General features: G+C 46.8%; 1 protein-coding gene across 2 annotated transcripts in view; it reads right to left on the bottom strand.

Annotated features, from left to right (window-relative positions):
- adamts17 (ADAM metallopeptidase with thrombospondin type 1 motif, 17) overlaps positions 1-5,170 on the bottom strand; it is a 176,769-nt gene extending 171,599 nt beyond the window's left edge. For both annotated transcript variants that reach the window (XM_039772720.1, XM_039772721.1), the window contains exons 1-2: positions 4,950-5,170; positions 536-888 (exon numbers count right to left, since the gene is read on the bottom strand). In XM_039772720.1, coding sequence (XP_039628654.1) covers positions 536-888; positions 4,950-5,043 — 447 coding nt within the window. In that variant the 5' untranslated portion in view covers positions 5,044-5,170. The remainder of the gene's footprint in view (positions 1-535; positions 889-4,949) is intronic.
- Positions 5,171-14,507: the final 9,337 nt, after the last annotated feature.

The following is a 14,507-nucleotide window of genomic DNA, read 5'->3' as shown; positions in this document are numbered from 1 at the left end:
AAGAAGAACAAGGGGCTCTGCAGCAGGTGCTGTGGCCGCCTCCACAGAGCAAGGACGTGAATGTCATGGAGGCCATCTGGCTTGACCTGGAGAGACAGGGCTGAGTGGGAATAAGACAGGAAACGGGATTCTCTGGTTTGATGAAACCACACTTAGTGTGGCCTACACACACACATACATACATAAACACACACTATATACAGTATATATATATATATATATATATATAACACACATTCATACATTATATACATTATACCCACCCACACACCCCCCAATATATATCCACACATGCAGTCCACACATTTCTATCCGCTCTAAACTACCTAAGGTGATGATATATTCTGATCACTTATTTTAATCTTTTTTCAAGCACGCCTAAACTTTCAAAGCATTCCGACAGGATTATTTTGATCCATTAATTCCTCGGGAGCGAGTTTCTCAGGAGAACACGTTCGTGGAGGTCTAATGCTTCTAAGCCCGCTATTCCAGTTCAAGCCCACTTGTAATAAGAAATGTAAATCTAGTGAGTTACCAGGCCGCTGCAGGTGCTGAGGAATGCCGGCGACTTGTCCAAGTTCAGCGCGTGTCCGCTGTAAAAGCAGCTCGGGCTCACTGGCGTGTTCCGAAGGTTTGTGCCGTTTTCCCCCTTCGTTTCCACGACGAAGTGCTCGGACAGAAATCGCGTGTCTCTGTTGAGCTGGAGGTACAAATCTCTTCCAAAGGCAGGTAGTCGGATGTACAAAGTCCGGCCATCCTCGAGGTGGGCCCGTGGTGGGGAGCGTCTGCCCCTCACTCCTTGTCGCCTGCCGTCCCCGTCGACGTCCCACAGCTGCTGAATCTCGTCTGTGCTCAGCTCCGACGGCACCACAAGTTTGGTTTCGCTTCCTGTTGAAAGAAAGTTTCATTGAATATGGTACCATCTCCAAAAACTCAGGTATGTGCCTTAGACCGCCAAAGCGTAATACAGTGTAAGATTAAAGACCCCAAAGGACAACATAGGATCAGCTCCATTAGCATATGTAATAATAATAAAATGCAATGAAGAACTTCTAAGAAAGAAAAATATCACTCATGTGCGCAGCGAAACACCCGTTTATTAAAATGGACTTAATGGTTTAGTGTCGATCACGCCAGGCATTTATGAACTTCACTTCACTGGAGATGCCTTACAACCCTCTTTCTTTGCACGCCTTGTTGCCTTCCTTCATCAGCCCTGTTGTGGACGCCATGACGCCTGGACTTCCACCTCGCCGTTTACTCTCTTACGCCATCCACTTGCCTTTGCTCGTCGGACATTCTAGCCTTTACATTCCTCTTTCTTTGTATTTCTTGTTGCCTTTGTTAATGAGACATTGCTGCCCCCTTGTGGACGCCGGACGATGTGACACCTGGACAGACACCACACAGTTTACTATCTTGGGCCGGCCACTTGCCTTTGTTCATCGGGATGTCCAATGGCACGTTGTCCAAGGCTGGCACCTTCATTGTGACATATGTGGATAACAGATGACATGACACCCTGGACATGCGCCACACGATTCACTAACTTACACCATCCATGTGCCTTTCTTCATCGGACATTCTAGTCTTTAAAATTCCTCTTTCTTTGTACTTCTTACTCCCTTTGTTTATCGGACATTGCTGCCCTCTTGTGGATGCCGGATGACGTGACCCACTGGACGTACACCACATGATTCGCTAACTTATGCCATCCACTTACCTTTCTTCATTGGACTTTCTCGTCCTTATATTCCCCCATCATTTTTTTTTTGCCACTTCTTGTTGCCTTTGTTCATCGGTCACTGCTGCCCTCTTGTGGATGCCAGATGACGTGACACCCTGGACTTACACCACATGATTCGCTTGCCTTTGTTCATCGGACATTCTAACCCTTATATTCCCCTTTTTTTTTTCTTGGCACTTCTTGTTGCCTTTCCAGGCCCGTTGCAGACAGCAGACAACACGAGAGCTGGACGGATGGCACACGGTTGACTCTCTTACGCCAGCCCCTTGCCTTTGTTCATCAGACAATTCTAAAATGCGATGGATGGATGGATGGACTACAAGGAATGGTCCAAGATTAGAGCAGAACCTGCCCTATGGAAGCACATCAGGGCCTGTGTGTTTGTCTCAGAGGTGCAGGCAGAAGGATGAAGGGTGACCTGTTCAGGAATGGCACGTTGCCCAAGGCTGGCACCTTCATTGTGACATATGTTGCTAGGATACGCTCCAACCTTGAAGTGGATCAAATGGACGGATGAACTGATGGACAGATGGATGCAGGTCTTTAATAACTTGCACTCTGTCCGGGACAGGCGCTGGCCCTTCTGCCAGTCTGAATTGGATTAAATGGGTTCAGCAGGTGGACAGACGAGTTTACTCAGTCCGGGGTTGGCTCGTTTGTCATGGCATTTCTTTTCATAGGCTGAGCTCCCAGCCTTTCTCCAAATTGAAACAGACGTCTCTAATAGGCTGGCACCCTGACCAGGGTTTGCTTCTTCTTGTTACATATTTGGGTAGGACGACCATTGACCCTCTGCCAGACGAAAGAGGATTATGTGGGTTCAGTAGACGGGTGGCACAAGGGCTATGTGGCACGATTCCCAGAGGGAGGACAAGCTTGCATTGTTGAGGACCCGAGTGGCTGGACCAAGCCAAGGTGATGCCCACATAATACCTGGCTGCGGCAGATAGAGGGTGAGACACTAGACCTCGTGTCTGCCTTTGCCAACCAGGATCCTGAGCTGTTTCATCGTGTGGTGGGTGCAGTAACGCACTGTGCCAGTGCATGCCCCCCAGCCTGACCTGACCAGAGTAGACCGATGGATGGCATGTAAATGACACACTTGAAACAGCAGAGAGTTTCGATGGTGACAAATTCCAAAGTCTCTAAGGCACAAATGACTTTCTCCGCCTCCGCAATTTCTATGCCCTCTCCTCCCTGGCTGTTTGCCACCATAACCATCAGATCCCTTTTTTTGGGGGGTCTTGAGTGGTAAAGCTACAATTCTAACTTTCCAATCTAAAAAGAAATGGTGTCATCTCCCCCCGACAGTAGAAAGAGTTCTGCAACCCGCTTCTCCAGATCAGGCCTGCGGGGCAAGCCTTGGGCACAAGGCAGGAGTCGTCGCCAGTCCGTCACGGGGTGAACACGACAGGAGACACCAGGGGCCGCTTTGGTGCCATCAGCCCACCTGATCATTCAAACTCGGCACGGCATCTGAATGCAGGGGGGGGTCTCCACTCTTACAACTCAAGTTGGTCCTTCAGTGTTTGGACCCCCCAAAAGAACCATCCACATGAGTGCCGGCTATTGGACGTCCATCTTATTCAATCTGGGAAAAGGGCGGTAGCAAGAAACGCCATGAAGGCTCCAGAAGGAATCCTTACAGCCATGAAACCCCAATGGGGTCCCGATTTTTAGAAGGACCCTCACTGCACACAATAACGGGTGATCTGTTTGTTTCCTGCTAGGTAGCCCACTAGACGTTACAGATGTCCGTTCTGTCCAAATGCTGTATGAGGAGCCTTTAATTTAAAGCCGTCACAGAATGAAGAGGGTTTTTTGTCAAGCGGTGGGGGTCAACGAGGACCCTCACAACCCAGTAAAGAGGCCATTAAAGAACCAGCACTTCTAACAATGCCCACGCACAAAATTTCCGACTGGCAGATCCCCACGCAGGACCCCCCAAACGCCCCGTTCCCCTTAGCTCTGTGTGACCGACCCCTGAATTCGCCGTCACGCTTTTTTTTTTTTGTCGCTTTGTCACTCGCTGTTCAAAGACTCTAAAGTGGCCCGATGTGCCCAGGTGTGTTCGCCCGCAACTGAATGAGTGCCCTCGACATCGTCCATTATCTGTTGCCCATAGCGCGACTTCATATTAATAAATCTCAATATTAAGACATTCTAACGTCACGCGTCCGTTTGCTGAGCCTGCTTTATTCCTGCAGTTCAGGGGCAGGGAGGCTGGAAGCCAGTGCCACCGCTGGGCACACTCACTCGTATTCGGGGCACATTGGCTGAGCCCTTAACTCTTATAACTGTTTTCTTGAACTCCGTACGTTAAGCCGTATTTCAAATTCTAATATTTTTCTATGGGTATGAAAGTCTGAAAGTTGGTAACGGTTCGTAGCAGGCGCGATTCTCTTAATATCTGATTGGACAGAACCGCAGGCCAACTGGCGGAACAAAGGCAGCGCTTAGCGGATGGCGGCACGCACGGAGCTGCCGATCGCAGAGCAACGGCTTGAAGTCGCGGCGATCTGCGGATCAAACGGCAAAGTGCTCCCCCGAGCGACACAAGTAAAGCGAGTCGCACGTGCCCTATGACCCGATCCCCCACCAAGCGACAGGCAGTCCCACCCGGCAGGGAATTTGGAATGATTCCAAATGGACTGCATCTCTATGATTTTTTTTTTTGTCTCCCACTGAAATTAAATAATTAAAATAATAATAAAAAAAAAACCTCGGGACGAGACGACGAGCCGAGAGCTCCGTGCTAGCAGACCGACCTGGAGGTTCGCACAGCTGGAGGTGTCCGCTGAAGTCTCTCTCTTCTGCAGAGAGGCCACCAGGAATACGAGTGCACCTAAGGTGCAACAAAAGAGAAAAAAAAATCCCACTCCACACTTATGGTGTTTGTCATTCAGAGTAATAAGTTAAAATATAAAAAGTTTTGTTCCAAACTGGAAGACAGAAAATGCACATTCTGTGTGACGATAATGGTGTCAGCCCAGATGTTAGCATCACCTGTGAAAAGGAGAACAGAATGACCGGCGTCCCCCGAAAAGAAAGTTCATCAAATTGATGTTTAACGTAATTGTTTAAAAGCAGTGCTGCAAGCAATTATATGAAGGGATCGTCACGCATCAATCACGCAAGAAAAAGCCAACAGTTGCTGCTGCATTCGCACACAATAAATCTCCGATGGAGAGTCAAAGCCTACCTGCAGTCGCGTCCAGTCCAGAGCACAAGAGTAGAAGAGGCAATGAAAAGAGAAGCGCGGAGCCTTCGCACATGATAGCGGAGAGCGCAAGCATTCAGATGCAGGCAAGAGAGGGAGCAGATGGCTTTCGTCAGCAAAGACAGCCGTGGCCGGAGTGAAGTTCTTCAAACTTCGCGAAATTAATCACACAAACAGTCTACAGAGTGAACTTGAGACGGACGAACCGCCTACGCCCCGCCCGACGACAGGCTTAGCGCATGCTCATTGGCCAGGAGGCGGGGACTGAAACGTGGATACGTTGTCCTCGCTGTCAGTCTGTTTGATAGGCTGTTACGGTACACGTGGGATCTCCGCAATGTGTGGTGTCTCTGCTAGATGGCGCCGCCGCAACTGAACGCCGACATATTCAACGTGGGCCGCTTTGATGACCAAACAATCGACAAGCAAATCAGAACCGGGGCGTCCTAGAACTTAGCAAGAATACAGGTAATGTAACGGAAAGACCCTCGCAGGATATTAAGTCCATCATCTTGAAGACGTTCATTTAAAATAAATCCTAGAAGGTTCATTAACAACGGACATGTTGCCCGTGATTTCTTTGAAGCGTTTCTTAACATCCTCTTCAGATATGCAGCATTCACCATAATATAAGGGGACATCGGAAATATGGGATGGACGGGATAATAAATAACAAACTCATCAGTTAGTTGAAACAAATCACAATTTAAATTTAGATAGACAAAAAGGTTTAATCAATCTATCTGTTATATAGCGCCTTTCCTGTCTATCATGCATTTATAAAATGCCAATCTGTAGTTTCTATTCATAATGCACATATCCATCTATCTACCTGTTATCTGGTCCTTCTATACATTACATTCACCCATCCAGCATTAATATATTGCTGTTCTGTAGCTTCTATTTGTAATGAACCGATCTGTTACATAGAGCCCTTCCTATCATCCATCTATCATGCATTAACATACAGTATCTCACAAAAGTCAGTACTCCCCTCACATTTTTGTAAATATTTTATTATATCTTTTCATGGGACAACACTGAAGACATGACACTTTGATACAATGTCAAGTAGTCCGTGTACAGCTTGTATCACGGTGTAAATTTGCCGTCCCCTCAAAATAACTCAACACACAGCCATTAATGTCTGAACCGCTGGCAACAAAAGTGAGTCCACCCCAACTTGTGCCCAGTTAGCCATCGTCCCTCCCTGGTGTTATGTGACTCGTTACTGTTACAAGGTCTCAGGTGTGTTACATTTGGTGTTCTCGCTCTCACACTCTGTCTCTCTCATGGCTACGTGAAAAATGTCCAAATTGTGCCCAAAGTGTCACTATTCTGTGTGGCCGCCCACCATTATTTTCCAGCACTGCCTTAACTCTCTTGGGCATGGAGTTCACACGAGCTTCACAGGTTGCCACTCCTCCATAACGACATCATGGAGCTGGTGGGTTTTAGAGACCTTGCACTCCTCCACCTTCCCTTTGAGGATGCCCCCCTCGCAGATGCTCAATAAGGTTTAGGTCTGGAGACATGCTTGGCCAGTCCAGCACCTTTACCCTCAGGTGTGTTTGGGGTCGTGATCATGTTGGCATACTGCCCAGCAGCCCAGGGAAAGGCTCATGCTGTGCTTCAGTATGCCACAGTACATGTTGGCATTCATGGTCCCCTCAATGAACTGTAGCTCCCCAGTGCACTCATGCTGCCCCAAACCATGACACTCCCACCACCATGTTTGACTGTAGGCGAGACACACATGTCTTTGTACTCCTCACCTGGTTGCCGCCACACACGCTCGACACCATCTGAACCAAATAAGTTTATCTTGGGCTCATCAGACCACAGGACGTGATTCCAGTAATTCATGCCCTTCATCTGCTTGTCTTCAGCAGACTGTTTGTGGTCTTTCTTGTGCATCATCTTTAGAAGAGGCTTCCTTCTGGGACGACAGCCATGCAGACCAATTTGATGGCGTGTGCGCCGGGCGTATGGTTTGAGCACTGCCAGGCTGACCTCCCACTCATACGTCTATTTTCAAAAGACAACCTCTGGATATGACGCTCAGCACTGCACTCAACTTCTTTGGTCGGCCATGGCGAGGCCTGTTCTTAGTGGAGCCTGTCCTGTTGAACCTGTCGCTGTTTGGTCTCGGCCACCGTGCTGCAGCTCAGTCTCAGGGTGTTGGCCATCTTCTTATAGCTGAGGCCATCTTTATGGAGAGCAACAATTCTTTGTTTCAGATCCTCAGAGAGTTCTTTGCCATGAGGTGTCATGTTGAACTTCCAGTGACCAGTATGAGAGAGAGAGAGAGAGAGTGAGAGCGAGAACACCAAATGTAACACACCTGAGACCTTGTGACACTAATGAGTCACATGACACCAGGCAGGGACAATGGCTAACAGGGCACAATTTGGACATTTTTCACTTAGGGGTGGACTCGCTTTTGTTGCCAGCGGTTTAGACATTAATGGCTGTGTGATGAGTTATTCTGAGGGGACATCAAATTGACACTGTGATACAAGCTGTACACGGACTACTTTACATTGTCATATCAAAGTGTCATATCGTCAGTGTTGTCCTATGGAAAGATATAATAAAATATTTACAAAAAGGTGAGGGGTGTACTCACTTTTGTGAGATACTGTACAATAATGCCTTTATGTAGTATTTTATTCAAACTGTATCTGTTGATTTAGCTATACTATATAGTGCCTTTCCCATGTATTTATCTATCTGTTATATAGCGCCTTTCCCATTGATCTTATCTTTATTTATTGACGTTGCTTCTTCTCCAAACCTCTTTAATTAAAGACGCTTGAACTCGAGCTCCACTAGTGCATGGACTGGAGAACTCCATTCACTTCACCAACGCCAAACAGTGCTTTACTTTTTCTTGCAGAGATACAATTTCCATTTTGTGCTTGAACTGTCAGGTGGTCCCATTTGACCCTGGAGCAGACCCTCATCCACTTACCCCTTTAGCGCACTGCCGTCCTTAACCCGGGCTGTGATGTGCAAACTTTCAGGTCCGCTGCAGCTTAAGGAAAGTCAGCCCAACAGTCGTGTTGCAGAAGATGATTGCAAAATGCCAAAATCAAGAAAGGTTCTTGTGAACTTGAAATGGTGTGGCGGCACGGTGGCGCAGTAGGCAGCTCTCGCTTCCCGGGTCCTCCCTGCATGGAGTTTGCATGTTCTCCGGGTGTCTGCGTTGGGTTTCCTCCCACAGTCTGAAGACACGCAGGTTAGGTGTATTGGTGATCCTAAATTGTCTCTGGGGTGTGTGTGTGTGTGTGTGCCCTGCAATAGGTTGGCGCCCTGCCTGGGGTTTGTTTCCTGTCTTGTACCCTGTGCTGGCTGGGATTGGCTCCAGCAGACCCCCCCATGACCCTGTAGTTAGGATATAGGGGGTTGGATAATGGATGGATGAGATGTTGTTCCTGACAAGACTGCACACTCTCTCCCACCCATCATGGCTGACACACTGGATGACCATCAAGAATCTTCAATTGGCAGACAGTATCGACGGTGTGGCAGGCGAAGAGGAAAAACGTAGTGACCACGGCCTGGAAATCAACAGTGCAAAAGACCAAACTAAGGACATCCAGGTGACGTCAACCCAAGAGGTCCAAACATGAGACAAGAGAGAGGCGTCAGACGTCAGGGTCCAACATAGAACTGGAGAAGCAAGAGCAGCATCTGCAAAGCTCAAGAGCAGATGGATGAACAGGTCAGGTCAGGGTCGGGGTGGGCGCAAGTACTGGTACAGCATGTTGAAGCACCCACCACACAACAAAACACCTCAGGATCCTGTAGGGCAACCCCCCAGGCAGACACACGGTCCAGTGTCCCCACCCTTTGGAAATGACCATCGATGTGCCCTTGGCCTGGTCCTCAACAATGAGGGTCCTATGAGCCGGCCCACCCTCGGGGAATCATGCTCCATGGCTGTAGTGCCATAACTGACGCTCCCTCACAATGCAGGTCATGTGCTTCATTCGACACAACGTCAGACCAGTGGTACCCAAGGACCCTCTGAAGAGACACAGACCTGAAGGAGTCCAGTCTTCATCTCGGGTCACTGGATAAGCGTCCATGTCTCACACGCAGGAAGCACTTCGTCCTTTTGCAGAGATATTGGGAGCGCCACACACCCCTCTTTACAACGACCTCATGACCCCCCAGCCATCCATCTACTGCCTTCATAGGAAGAGTCACCAGAGCCATGAATGTCACTGGCGAGGTAAGTAAGCCTCTCGAGGAGGTCGACACTCTCCACAGACAGACACACTGCTGCTGGCCGCGCCCAAGAGGTCATTAAGGGCCTGGATGTTAGTTTTTATCAGGACCCTCGCAAGTCCAGACACTCAGACCCCTCACTCAGTCTCTCAAGCCTCCATGAAGATCACATCATTGTTAGCAAAGTCAAGATCAGTGGATGTCTTTTTACCAACAAATGGACCCCATGAAAGGTCCATGTGATCACTTAACACAGTAGGAGCAGAACAGACGCCTGACGGACCCCAGAATCAACTGGGGAATAACCACAGAGGGTCTGCCGCCACTCTGCACAGCACAGGCCAGCCATGATATCCAGCAACCTTGAGGGGATCCCACAAACCCCCAGGATGTCCCACAGGGCATATTGTCATGAAATTGTTGGTGACGACAGGTAATCTCCATCCTTCTCGATGCTTATGAAACTTGGACCCTGACTGTGGACCTCCAAAGAAGAAGAGGAGCCTGGCCTTGGAGCTCAGGTGGTACCAAGGGGGTCCTACACATCACCCCACCACCACCACTGAAGAAGTGCGTTACAGGAGTCGAGCGGCCAGCTGCCCATTTCTACACCATTGTGACGATGAGGAAGAGGCTCAAGTGGCATGAGGCCAATCTTACAGGGGCTGATGCCAGGAAGTGGGAAGAGAACATGAAAGAGTGGACTGGATTGTCCTCCAGCAGCTCTCAGAGAGAGCAGCACAGGAACGGCAGACGAAGGGGAGGTCCTCCATGATGGCCCAGTGACCCAACGGTTAAGGGACTGAGGACGGGGGGCAAAAAAAAGGGGGGCACGGTGGGAACTTTGAGTGCCCATCTTCCGGGCCTGCGTCTCTGTCCAGTTTGCATCCTCGCAGATTATTATTCATTGATTCATAAAATGACAGGAAACCAGAAAATCTCAAGTAGCAGCGTTCAGGCATCCAAGCCAGCAAAAATGGGGTCCCGTCAGACACAAAAAAGAACAAAGCGGTTCCTACCTTGGATAACAAAGAGGTCCACGTGACTGGTGAGAAGCCGGCCCACCACTTGGAGGCGTGTCCCTGGCGGGTCTCCTTTCTGGAAATCTCCATCTCCACCTCCTCAGTTCTCACTTGGCAAGGAGCCCGCTAGGAAACGTCTTTGATGTCTTTGTTCACCGAGGCCTTCTCCAGTAACCCTCATCCCACCCAAGACGATCCCTTGAAGAATGAACGGAGCTCTTAGAAAATCAAAAAGGTCCCCGGTTCGACTGAGGGGCTTCAATCCCTGCTCGGCTCCTGACCTTCCAGGATTCTCCCTGCCAGTAACAACACGTCACTCTTCACTGCTCACACAATGCACTTCTTGTCAGACAATCCGCCCCGAGCAGCTCGGATGGCGCTACAAGTCACCGTGTGCAGTCGGCGCGCAGGTGCCCGGAGGCACAAAGCCACAGTCATCTTAGTGGCTGGTGTGTTCATGTTCTGTAAGGGTCACGGGGGTCCGGAGCCTACCCTGGGATCAGCGGCCTCAAGGAAGGAACCAACACTGGACAGGGCACCAGTCCAATCCATCAGGGGGGACATGTGCCAGTCCACAGTTAACTGGTAGCTATATATCACAGGAAGAACATGCCAACTGCACACTGAAAACAAGCAGGCTGCATCCTCTCACCCATGTCAGGGGGCAATGCCACTGCTGCCCAAGTAAATTCTAACATTGTGATTTCTTTCAATGTCCATCTATTACTGAAGCTACTTGTACCCACTCAAGGGCATGGGAGGGTTTGGGCTCTCAGTTGAGCACCAGGATGAAAGCAGGAACCAGTGGGCAAACACCCACCATCTTCACTCATACTGTGTAGAGAATGTAAGGTACAGCATATAGACAGACAAGAAAGGCACTATATGATGGTGGATAGATGGATGTAAAGGCACTACTGACAGTAAATAGATAGGAAATGTACCAGAGACAGATGGGAAACATACTAAATACAGCGTGTAGACGGATAGGAAAGGCACTATATAGTACAGATATACAGTTTATAGATAGAAAAGGCTTCATATATACATAGAAAATGTCACTGGATGGCTAAATAGGAAAGGCACTATATAGACTATTTGCAGGCAGATAAGGAAGGCACTACATAGTATAAATAGATATACAGTTTATAGACAGAGGCATTAAAATTGATGTGAATGGCACTATATGCAGTGCATAAAAAAAGAGCAAACACTATTTACATCATTTATAGGCTGATAGGAAAGGCACTATATACACTGTAGGCAGATATTAAAAGATACTATATACAGTGTGTAGACAGATGGGAAAGGCACTATATAGTATAGATATACAGTTTATAGATAAATAGAAAAGGTATTATATATAGATATGAATGGCACTATAGGCAGAAAATAGGAAAAGCCACTATCTGGAGGCAAATAAAAGGCACTACATACTATAAATATACATTTTAAAGATAGTGCCATTCACATCCATTTTTAATGTCTCTTTTCGCAAAGCATAAAAAAAAAGAGGAAAGGCACTATATACACCATTTATAGGCTGATAGGAAAGGCACTATAATATCTGCATACACAGTTTATAAAGATACTATATAGTGTATAGACAGATTGGAAAGGCACTATATAATATAGACATACGGTTTACAGATGAACAGAAAAGGTATTAAATATAGATGCGAATGGCACTATATACAGAAAATCGATACATTGGAAATGCACTATAGAGAGATGTAAAAGATACTATATAGTGCATAGATAGGAAAACACTATATATATATATATATATGACAAATAGTAAAAAGACTACACAGACAGATAGTTAGATTGCACAATATATGATTGATGGGGCGATTGAAGATCACTATATTAGAAATAGGGTGAAAGACACTATATAAGCGTTATATAATAGAATGAAAGGCACTACATTAGATAGACTGATAGATGCAAGAGCAGGATTTGCACTACAGAACAGAGTAATAGACATGGACAGCACTATATAGTGACAGATAGATGCGACAGATAAACGGAAAGGTAAATTGATTGATAGAAAATTTGAACTGAATGATTGATTGATTCATATGTGACAGCATCGATTGATGATTCATCACATTAAATACCCATTCTTTCCAAAAACAGCTGGATTAAAACTGCATACCCCCCCCCCACCCCCGTTTAAACTAAACTCACCTCGATCGGCGTGTCGTTCAAAGTGCAGCGCCCAAGATCGGCGGACTCGTCTTACTGCGCCCTCTCGTGGTCATCTGTTATGACCTGCACAGTGAGGGAGGCATTCGCTTCGGATGAGCCGCTCCAGTGGCTGGTGGCTTAGCTGGGTGCCATTTGAGACCCGCAGTTCTACTTCGGTTGATTGTTTTTCAGTTAACTGAACAAGCATACTGTACAATTTCATTGAAAAACTAAACAAATAGTTTTAAAAGTGATATCGTAAAACTTTAGAAGACAAATACAACATTTAATTATACGCTGTTTATATATTCATTCGTAATGTTTTCTTAGACATAACATAATATAATGCTTTACCCAGAAGTATAAATGTAAAGAATTATTATTTTTATTGTTAAGCACTTGCCAGATTTTCATGAAAGCCGCCCTACAACAACAGTGACCCCCAGCAAAGCTGGGTTGCTTTCATCGGCTCAGAAGAGCCCACACGTTGAGGTCATCAGTGCCAGGCAAAGCCCACTTGCTGAGGTCCCAAAGATGCCATGCAGTAAATCAGCGGACATTGAAATTGTACAATTTTCTACATTTGAGTCTCTGAAGTTCTTGATGATCTTTGACGTCCTCTTACTGGGTATCTTTTTTTTTTATTCCTCCCAGCGTCTGGCTCAGTTCTTCATGTTGAGGTGGCCCTCCTTCACAGACTCCAGTTTCAAACACCATTTAGAGTGGTGGTCCTAACTGTCCCCATGTCAGAGTGTGCGGCGGTGCCATGACCCAATGTCCCTTCTTCCACATAGCCTGTCCATTTGAACAGTACGATGTTCACTTTGTACAACATCTGACGCCCTTTTTGTCATTTCCGTGTTTCTTCATTAGAGAGCAACCACAGGAGTCCAGACAAGTAGGGACGGCCTGACTGTACTGTGGTGTCAGCACTGAGTGAGGCAGGAGCCAACGCTGGACGGGGTCGCTGGTGCAGCCGCACCCTCCCTCGCTCATGTGTGAGGAAACCCTGGAAATACGAGTGTGTGCCCACGGAGAAAACGCCACATAGTGTAGACACACGGACCGGAGTCCTGTCACTTGAAGACCAAAGAGTGAGCGAAATGCTGCCCACTTTAAATCACATAACCTGTTAAAAGGGCTGCTTAATGCGTCGCTCTGAGAAATTAAAGTCAGCCAGTCAGATAATCCGTTAATACAATCAATCAATGAGCCAGCCAATGTCTCGGTAAAATCAGCCAATCCATCAATTAACTAATTAATCAGACAGACCAGACAATCAATCAATCAATCAATCAGTTAATAACAGCTAAAGCTTGAACTGCCTTTCTATGGCTAGAACTCCTCAGATTTGCTTTCTCTCTAGAAACAGATAAAAATCAATTAAAAAATGCTCAGCTTTATAAAGTCAGATTATTTAAACAACTCCACACACACACTTTCACGGTGGTCTCACAATTCATTTTAGGGTCGCCTGTTGCTGGACGTCACCCTATAGCCACCTTGAGCGCAAGGCAGCAGCTAATGCAAAATGGCTCGTTGGTCAACTCCACTTCCAACTTTTTTTCACACGTATTTTAATTTTTTTGTCAATTCTTTATCACAGACTGGGATGCAAAAACATTGTACACCGGCGTGGAGGGCGCTGAAGACCCTCATGAGATTATCTTTCTAAAATGCAGTATTACAGACAGGTAAGGCACTATAGTACAGATAGAGAAGTTCATTGAGAATGAGACCGGGGCGAAATATAGAAAATAAAATATACTACACATAGGAAAGGAAATAAATTACAGATAGGTAAAAGGATTGGTTCCTGCCTTGTGCCCTGTGTTGGCTGGGATTGGCTCCAGCAGACCCCCGTGACCCTATTCGGATCCAGCGGGTTAGACAATGGATGGATAGGTAAAAGGCGCTATAAAATAAAGAGATAAAAGGCAGTATATAATAGTTAAATATGAAATACATTATAATAGACCAATGAATAGATAGATAAAAGTTACTATATACTGTAATCCATAGATATGAAAGGCACTAGAAGGTAGACTGAGGGATAGACAGGTAAATAAGGCACTACATAGAAAGGCACTAT

Source organism: Polypterus senegalus, chromosome 12 (assembly GCF_016835505.1).
Source record: "Polypterus senegalus isolate Bchr_013 chromosome 12, ASM1683550v1, whole genome shotgun sequence".
In the NCBI taxonomy this organism is placed as follows: Eukaryota; Metazoa; Chordata; class Cladistia; order Polypteriformes; family Polypteridae; genus Polypterus; species Polypterus senegalus.
Note: the sequence above shows the minus strand (reverse complement) of the source record. Positions and strands in the feature narration are given on the sequence as shown.